This window comes from Sinocyclocheilus grahami, unplaced genomic scaffold (assembly GCF_001515645.1).
Source record: "Sinocyclocheilus grahami isolate Dianchi unplaced genomic scaffold, SAMN03320097.WGS_v1.1 scaffold1071.1, whole genome shotgun sequence".
NCBI classification, from domain to species: Eukaryota; Metazoa; Chordata; class Actinopteri; order Cypriniformes; family Cyprinidae; genus Sinocyclocheilus; species Sinocyclocheilus grahami.
Window position 1 is genome coordinate 222,953 of NW_015506250.1, and position 10,041 is coordinate 232,993.

A 10,041-nucleotide genomic window follows, 5' to 3' on the forward strand; every position below is an offset into this window, starting at 1 on the left:
AATGTATTTAATTATTTATTTTTATTATTTTATTTGTTTGTTTGTTTGTTTGTTTGCAGCCTAGAATTAAACAGCTGGTTTCGTCTGGCCAGAGGAGAATGGAACACTATTTCGACACACTATTTGCCTGTTTAATACTGTAAAGCTGCTTTGAGATGATCTGCATTGTAAAAAGCGCTAAATAATTAATGGTGACTTTTTTTTTTGTCTTGTTTTTTGTTTTGTTTTGATAAAGCAACAAGCAATCAGATTACATTTTTTAACCAAATATTTTCTCTGTTTTGTTTCGGTTTTTCTTTTTTGATTTTTGTTTTGTTGTTTCGTTTTTGTCTTGTCTTTGTTATGACCAAAATAGTACCTACCACTTTTCTAAGCAATCAAACTTTATTTTATAACCTGTTTTTTTTTTTTATTGCATTTTATTTTGTTTTGTTTTGACACGCCAATTACCCAAGTCAGACTTTATTTTTTAACCTACTTTTTTTTTTGACCACTAAAGGACAAACCACTTTTCTAAGTAGTCAGACTTGTGAGTTTTGCCTGACAGATGATAACAAGCCAAAACCAAAGGCCACAGATTTATACATTTGTATATTTATGTACTTTACATGCATATTTGATTTATGTGTTTACTGTACATTTATACATCTATGTACTGTGTGTTGTGTTTAGCTGGTGAAACTATGCATCGGGATGATAGATGCTGGAAAGGCGTACAACACGGCCAACAGGCAGTTTGTGAACGGGATTCAGGAGTTGGCGCAGCAGTCTGCCAAAGATGACGTCATCGAGGTGAGTGCAGACGATTAGCGTAATGACCAATCAGCTCTTATTAGCCTGAGGCCGGCCATATCAAAGCGTCCCTGGAGCGAAGACTAGTCCAGTTTGTTTGGCTCGCTGTAGTATGCTGTGCCAATTGAAAGACTGCTGTTTATTTAGGGATCATTTGAAAGCATGCTTGGTCTGTTCACACAGAAACATTGGCTACATACCAGCATTCCTAGTCTTTGCATATTTACTTTCCTGCTTCTTTGAAATATCCATTGTGTATGCTCCATTGTACTATGAAAATATACCAGTGTATTTCCTCATATAGGCATTTGGTGCAGGTAAATACTAGTGTTTCCCAACCGGTTTCGTTTTTACTACCTTCACAGTTCCATCAGTAAGAAACTCTTCATCAACACCAAACATGAAATGTGTTACAATTAACATCCTGGACATGTTTTAACATTATTTTGTTTTCTTTACTTAAAAATAACCAAATGTTATTGCGTTCAGATCCAAATCCCCCCCCAAAAAAGACATTTGTGATGGTTAAAAAAGAAAGAGAGAGAAGGGAATATATATATATATATATATATATATATATATATCAATGCTTTTGCATTCTCATGTGCAAACCTTTTGTGATGGGAATAATATGAGGTACGAGAAAGAAAATTATATTTCAATGTTTTTACACATGAATGCAACGTTTTTTGGGAAGCACGATATTTTTGAAAGATTTATTTATTTATTTTATTTATTTATTTTTTCCCATCATGACCCCTTTGAGGGCTCCTTACCGTGAAGAAAAAATAAATAAATCACACGATTTAAAAATAATTTATTTTATTCTAATACTTTTGCAATCCAATTTTCTGTTCTTTAAAGTCGAAATTTCTTTTTTTGTAGGTTTATCAACTAAAATGTGAAAAGTGTATATATAAATGGAAAAATTAAGAATATATGAATATTATTGATTATTTTTTTTAAATGAAACGTTGCACTGTGGTAGTATTTGTTGAACTGACTGAAAGTATTTATACTGACTAAAAATACATTCGTTGCATTACAGTACAATAATTTATTTACTTTCTGAAGTAATTTTTAAAAATAATTTACTTTTACTTTATTGTAAAATAATATATTTTAAAAAGTACGGTTGCAAAGGGGTGGAAACTTCCAAAAATCCCTGGAAAGTTTCTAAAATTTCTGGAATGTTTCCGAAACTTACTGGAAATTGTCCACCTTTTTGCAGCCCTAATAAAAAGTAAAAATAAGAACTTCTAGAGAAAATAGGGGGAAAATGTCAGACTTTAATTATTAAGCTTTTAAGTTTTGTTTAATGGTCAAATGGGACATTTTGAGAGTTTCATTTAGGTATTTTCTGCATTTGTGATAACCATACTTTTTTTTTCTCTCAGTCCTGTAATCTGTAGTGCTGACTGCTGTAATGCTCTCTGATTTCTTCACAGTCCAGTCTGAACAAGTTTGCAGAGAATCTTCAAGAGATGATCAACTATCACACAGTAAGAAAATCTGGGCAAAAAGCATTTGCCGTATTGCATTATTGCCTATGACTTCTTCTTTTTCTCCCCTTTTTTTAAAATCATGTTTGCATGTGCATTTTTGGCTATCGTTTTTTTTTTTTTAAGATTTATTTTTGGCATTTTTTTTACTTTACTAGAATAGAATAGAATTTGAACTCGGGACGCCTGTAGCACATCGACGCTATATGTCGGGGTTACTGCTCACAATGCTATCGGCGCAGAAAACATGCATTTTCTATAAAGTTTCAGCACCAAAACAAGTTACACTTTATATGTCATATTTTGTCATCAATTTGTGAGTAAAGACCCTCAGCTTTTACAGCCGCCAAACCGATTTTTATCTGTTTATCAATAGACTCCATACACAAAGCCATTTGTCTCATCTCAGCTAAAGCCAGAGTTTATAATGGCACGGTTTCAGCGACCGTCGAGTGCACATTTAAGGAATGGTATTGCTGTGCACAGGGACCTTCGGAAATTTAAAGAAGCTAAGAAACAATTCGACAAAGTGAGCGAGGAGAAAGAAGCAGCCCTGTCCAAAAATGCCCAGGCGCCTCGAAACAAACAGCACGAGGTGGAGGAGGCCACCAGCATCCTCGTCGCCACGCGCAAGTGCTTCCGCCACATCGTCCTGGACTACGTCCTTCAGGTAAGAGCGCTCAAACCCCTCTGCAGGGACTTGGGGTTAACCTTTGCACTCGAACAACCTTTGTACAGATTCCCGTGTCGTTACATCACAGTCACAAGACGCATGCTAATGATATAGATTCATTGGAATTAATATTGCGTGCAAGCGAAAGAAGGGATGTTTTGAAAGGGAAAGAAACTTAATCAGTTCTTGTCACACAATACTTGTGTCCTCTCAATGCACTTCCTGTGTTCTGCAGTGACCGCACACGCTCAGTTTAAATGAGTCCCCTTTGCGAGGTCAGACTAGCAGCTATAATTCAAACGACTTGAACGTTATTACCGTAGGTTGACCTTTCTCTCAAAATAATGTGTACTACCAGCTCTGCTAAATCCTCTCCAGTGAGTCAGTAGTCGGTAAGTGTTTAGTGTGTGTGCTTTACAGGCGCTCAGTGTGCAGTGTATTGCGCCCCCAGGTGGCTCAAAGAAAGAACAGCTTATTTCCAGTCAGTTGTGAAAGAATAAAGGATGTGCGTTTAGGACCCGTTCAGGAAGCAGATGTGTTGGATTTGGTTATAGACTGTCATTATTGAAGCATTAGTGGACAATTTGCCAGTGTTCACTTTTACTCAGTTTGTTTGTTATGGCATATGCATTATTTTTTTGTTTTTCATTATTTTACTGTGACCAAAATTGCATAGAATTGTAGTGAGAAAAACATTTTTGTTTAGAATGTGTAAAAAATTGATAAAACTGTATAAGCATATACAGATATATATCCCATGTGCACTTGTATATACGCATAATATACTTTGTTTTTGTTGTTGCTGACAAAGTAAAAATGGAAGAAAAGAAAAAAAGGAATTTTGTTGGCAAGATTAACTCTGATATTCCCTATTGAGAAAATCCCCAAATTAATGGTGACCTTATGGATTTATTGTTTTACTTTTGTTTTTGAGACTTGATGTCAGTAAAAAGTACCGGTTCTTTTAAGTAGGGAATTTATGTGTGTATTTATGTATTTATTTTATTTTTTTCAGATTAATGTGCTGCAGTCCAAGAGACGGTCAGAAATCCTCAAATCGGTAAAATATTCTTATTCATGATTTGCAATTAAGGCTTAAAGGGATAGTTCACCCAAAAATGAAAATTCTGTCATTAATTACTCACCCTCGTGTCGTTCCAAACACATAAGACCTTTCCGAAGATGAACGAAGGTCATACTGGTTTGGAACGACATGAGGGTGAGTAATTAATGACAGAATTTTCATTTTTGGGTGAACTACCCCTTTAAGATTTATACGGTCATGTGAGAGTTGTGTTGTTAAACGTGTCGTCTGTTGTACAGATGCTGTCCTTCATGTATGCCCACCTGACGTTCTTCCATCAAGGTTATGATCTGTTCAGTGAACTACAACCCCTCATGAAGCAACTGACCGGACAGGTACATCATATCATATCGTAAGATCTTTGGAAACTTGAGGTTGTAACTGCGACAGAGAAAAACATTTCCCATCTGATATTATCAGCCGTGCATCTGCCCGCCTCCTTCCTGGCGGATCCAAACAAAGCGCCCGACCCAAACACCGCACATGTTCTTTTATGTGATTTGTTTCCATGCATGATACGAGGTGATGGACGGTCGCTTGCTGTATCTGAACAAATAAAGTGCACAGAGAGTCTATTACAGTTCCTTTCCTCAACTTCCCCTATAGAAAAGAAACATAAGTGGTGTTTTCTAAGGCAAGTTTCACAAGTACTATTGGTTACGCATAGGGTTAGTGATTTGAACAAACCCTTAGCCTTTACTAAAATTTGACAAAAAAAGATTTAGCAGATACAAAATCGTCAGCAAGTAATTTTAACCTCTCCTGCTAATCACAATTTCTGCCTGATAAAATAGAGCTTATCTCAACTATGAAAATGTATATGGAGTTGCATATGGCCCGTTTTATTACACGACTTTTCCAGGTCTAGAAATCACACTTAAAATTAGACTTCCTCATTTATCCAGGTTTGCCAAGAATCCTGGTTCTTCAAAAGCAATCAAGCAGTTGTTGAGGAGATTATGAAATATCTTGATTTTTAGTTGTTTAGAAGCTTGTTTTGTCTTGTTTTAAATCATTGTTTCATCAACTTTGCAGTCTTGACCTTTCTGTTTGAGAAAGCATGATCTGACGAGCTTGTTGAATAGAAAGTGAATTTATTTGGAAGTATGGAACGGTGAAATCACCAGTTTCAGTTCTACACGTAGTTCATTTACTGGATAATACTATAGTAGCATCCACTGATATATTAATGTTAAAGACCTAAACTTGGTAATAATCCACATTTTTAAAGTTGGATTGATGAAGTCCTTCAGTGTAGGGGAATATTCCCATAAAGAAGTTTGGATTTGGCGATCAGAAAGATTCTGAATGGCTGAGTTTTACTGTTAGAAGCACTCTTGAATTTGTTTAGCAGTGTGTAGTGGCGGTGAAGCAGTGTATTATGGTCCATCATCATCTTGGGATATTGGAAAATAATGAGGCAAGAGTGGTTTTCCTTCCAGATGTAAGAAACCAGACTATCTTCCGATCACATGACGTTGTGTTTAAAGTGGTTTTTCACTGGCAGCCGTGCCTTTCATTCCAGTTTTATAAAGTTCAGTACAGTTGGGTGAAGGCGGCGTCTTGAAAACCTTCTTTGCCTTATATATTTGCCTTTTGTTTTTTTTAAAAAAAGCAGAATTTTTAAAATATAATAAGCACCTTCTTCATAGGTCGACCCAAATTGCTCTGACTCCAGATTTCTCTTCATGCATTCAAGCCATTTTTCATGTCTGTCTTTCAGCTGGATCAGCTGGTGATCGACTCCGCAAAAGAGAGGAAAGATATGGAGATGAAACACTCGACTATTCAGCATAAGGTACAAGAGCTCCTCCAAACATTAGTAACCCACAAACCCCTAGCCATGGCACACTATACAGGGCCAGAAAATATTTGTTGTTTAGAGCGACAAATGAGTTTTTACTGCGGATGAGGCTTTGCAGCGCACTGATGAAAACTGACACCAAGCTACAAAATCATGTTGTTGATGCTTTTTGAAACAGAATATCCTTCCCTACTCTCCTCTCTTGGGGTTTGACCTTTTGAAATGATCTAAAGTACACAAAGTGAAGCTTCTGCCTGATATACTGTGCACGGGTTTATGAATAAAGTAATAAAGTTGCTGTTATTACAGTAGAGCAGTTCATCTTTCAGCATTAAGGCTGAGCATGATCCTCACATATGACGTGCAAGTGCGTTTTATGTAGTTGATACCGATTCTGCTGAAATGTGATTATTTTTAGCACAAATTTGCAAATTACCTCTAAAGGTGCGGTGATATTTATGAAATCAGGAATTTCTATCAAATTTGATTCAACATCCGATTCAACAAAACTGAGCCCGATTGGAAATCTACATTGGCAAACTTTTCTGCAAGTTCGAGAATTTTGAGGGACTTCCGATGACATAATTCGGTGAAATTCTCAATTTCGCAAAAACAAAATGTTGCAATGTGGATTTCGAATCTGGTTCAGTTTTGTTGAGCAGTGAACCGTTAACCCATAGAAAGCAGCTTGGTTTTGAAGTGACCTCGGTGTAGGGGTGTGAGATATTTATCGGCTACGATAATGTCGTAATTGTTGTTTTAACAATGTGCAAGCTGCCAGTATGCAAAAAACAAACAAAAACATGTCGTGAAGGCTTATTAGAATGTAGTTAAAATACCCAGATACTGTAATTCAAGTTATGAAAGTAAAAAATACTAAGTTTTAAAATAAAAAAATTTTTTTCTTCTTTCAGCGCATGAGCGCAACACAATGTTGTCTCTCTTTTTTTTTTCTGTTTCGCTAATGAAATTAGTTGCAAACTAAGCTGGAGCGGAACATTTGCGCGTCTCAGAGCAACAACGTGATGTTTCGTTCCTAATGAATCTGTTTTTTAATGAATTACTTGAGTCAATGATTTAATGATCCATTGACAGCCGCTTGCTTTATTTCTAAACGAATCAGCCTTTTTGAACTAATTGTTCGAGTGAATCATTCAATGACTCACTCATTAAGGCAGGGATTTGCCGCCACCTACTGGCCGTTTTAGTGTCATATTTATTTATCCATGACAGACATAAACCAGCCAAAAACACGCTCAGAATATTGCAAGCAAGTCGGCGCCGATAGTTTTGTGGGCAGTGCATGTTGTGGACATGTTGTGCTACAGGCGTCCCGAGTTCGAATCCTGACTCGAGGACGTTTCCCGATCCCGCCCCATTTTACTTCCTGTGAGCTCTGATCTGTCCTATCATATTAAAGGCAAAAATGCTAAAAATAAGAATATTGCAAGCAGAATATTGTTTAATTGTTATCGAAAAAAATCCAATAATATATAATTATTCAGCAATATCGCATCCTACCTTGGTGTGAATAGTGCTTCAGTAAACTGTAGACACATTTTTGCCAATATTTCTCTGATACAACTGCACATTAAAATGCAGTTTATATATATATATATATATATATATATATATATATATCTATCAGAAATTAAAAATAGAACATTACAAATTAAAAATACCAATTTAAATGTCTTTGTTTAACATTTTATGTCCTGGAGACGCTTCATAAAACATTGTTAGTGTATATGTGTATATCTCGCCATAAGGAGTGCTTACTTTACTCTGTGTCTCTATTTTTATTTTCCTCCTCTCTCACTCTGTCACTCATTCTCATTCTCATATCAGCAGTTGTTAACCTGCTCTCTCTTCTTTTCTGACTGTTCATATGAGGCTGTACTGCCTGTCCGTCTGAACGCTGCATGAATCACCATGACACAGATGCCTGCATTAATATCGTTCATTAAACATGCACTTTTATGTCAGTATGTAATCAAAGCAAAGGGTTGTAATTTGTTTGTAAAAACCTGTAAGAAGTTTAAGTCACTATTGTACTTGAAGAAGAAAATTCTCCAAGCAGAAGCGAACCAAAGCGCACTGTCGACAGCCTAAATGTTTAATGCTCTGCTGGGATTGGTGGATCCAACACATGAGCCACAGTTAATGAATTCATTCATTGACCACACACATACACATACATGCCCTTTCCTGAAGGGGAGGAGCCAGCAATAGATACCAAGGCTAATACTAGACTCAGTCTGCATATACATGGACGTACATAAACAGACATAGTGCGTAGAGGCTCAGTGATGGTAGACGATCCTGACGGGACAGTCACAGTAATGTTTGGAAGTTAGATGCAGCGTCACTGCTGACACACACACACACACACACACACACTGCTCTGTTCGGCATGAAGATCTTCAGCAGGTTTCACTATGTGTGGTATCTGGTGAGTCAGTCGTTTTTTAGTTCATGTTCTTTGTTTCTTTTTGCATTTGCATTGATCAAATTCTATGGCTGGTAACACTGTTGAATGAATATCATTTTCATGTTTTATAACAAATATGGATGTCCGATATAATGAGGTATTTTGTTTTATTTTATTTTATTAAGCTATTTTTGAAGAATAATTTCAGTTTAATAACTCCAAGAATGTCTGGTTTTGTTCAGCATGAAGATCTTCAGCAGGTTTCACTATGTGTGGTATCTGGTGAGTCAGTCGTTTTTTAGTTCATGTTCTTTGTTTCTTTTTGCATTTGCATTGATCAAATTCTATGGCTGGTAACACTGTTGAATGAATATCATTTTCATGTTTTATAACAAATATGGATGTCCGATATAATGAGGTATTTTGTTTTATTTTATTTTATTAAGCTATTTTTGAAGAATAATTTCAGTTTAATAACTCCAAGAATGTCTGGTTTGTAAACATCAAGTAAAATACAATAAGATATATGTAAATAAATTATTATTTTAAAATATAAGAATTTCAGCCTTTTAATGAGACTTTTTACTTTGCAACAGTTATGAGACTTATAGACTTAATTTGTTTCGTTGCAAAAACTGAAAATATGTTCATTATATCTGGTAGTAAAAAATAAGTATTTATAATCTAAAGGAAAGAGGTTGCTCTGTACTTTAATAACAGCTGAAGCCCCATTCTTTGGTCCTGGCACCCTAAATATATTAAGCGGCCCGGCTCGCGTATCCGATCAGGTTACAGAGAAATGGAAACCAAATCTGCTTTTTAATAACAGTTGGTGCTGTTGTGTTGCTCGCCTTACTGTAAACATACAAGCTAAGGGTCATACTGAAGGTCATGGTCAGTAGTTCACTTTGAGGTGATTTTTTTATTTTTTATTTAATGGATCCCAAAAAAGTGAAAAAGAACCCAGTTCTGTTAGTGCTCACACTGTTACTGTTCGTGAAAGTGGATTCAGTTCTCATTTCAGCCCACTTCAGGTCTCAGTCCACTTTCCATTCACACTGCAGATTTTTGTAACTCTGAGCATAAATATTATGAATTCTAATATTAATTCCTAATATTTGTCTTTTGCGGTTTATTTATTGAAATAAAAAATAATACAATGTAAATAGTGCAATAGTTACATATTTCTGCAACATTAATAAGGCTGTCCACATAAACCCTCAGGTTATTATTTTGATTACTGAAATATGACCTTTGGAGTTTCTTTGTGTTTTACAATAACATTTTTGGTAACACTTTACAGTATGGTCCAATTTGTTAACTAATTTGAATAGTTAATTCATTAGGTATCATGAACTAACATAAGATTTTTTTACAGCATTTATTAATCTAAATTCATGTTGATTTATAAAAATGCTGTTTTAATTTGCATTTGTTCATAAAAATAACACTTTTTAAAATAAAATAAAAAATGTATGATTTGTATATACAAATGAACAAAAATCCTAGATTAATAAAACTTGTAAAAGTATTGTTCACAATCACTTTATGATACCTAATGTATTTTACCTTAGTGTAACTGTATTTATTATCAAGCACTGTAAACTATTTATTTATGTATGTTAGTGCTGTCAGACGATTAAGTGCAATTAACTGCATCCAAAATAAAAGTTTTTGTTTACATAATGTGTTTACTGTATATATTTATGTATGTATGTGTGTGTGTGTGTGTGTGTGTGTGTGTGTGTATATATA

General features: G+C 35.2%; 1 protein-coding gene across 6 annotated transcripts in view; it reads left to right on the forward strand.

Annotated features, from left to right (window-relative positions):
- The first annotated feature begins 2,450 nt into the window (after nt 1-2,450).
- The window catches only part of LOC107566381 (arf-GAP with coiled-coil, ANK repeat and PH domain-containing protein 2-like), a 23,909-nt gene continuing 16,318 nt past the window's right edge, over nt 2,451-10,041 (forward strand). For 3 of the 6 annotated variants that reach the window (XM_016251820.1, XM_016251821.1, XM_016251825.1), the window contains exons 1-4: nt 2,452-2,964; nt 3,983-4,027; nt 4,291-4,386; nt 5,775-5,849. In XM_016251820.1, the coding sequence (XP_016107306.1) occupies nt 2,722-2,964; nt 3,983-4,027; nt 4,291-4,386; nt 5,775-5,849 (459 nt within the window). In that variant the 5' untranslated portion in view covers nt 2,452-2,721. Of the gene's footprint in view, nt 2,965-3,982; nt 4,028-4,290; nt 4,387-5,774; nt 5,850-7,975; nt 8,308-10,041 lie in introns of those variants that run through there. The other 3 variants (XM_016251819.1, XM_016251822.1, XM_016251824.1) reach the window with 2 other exon arrangements.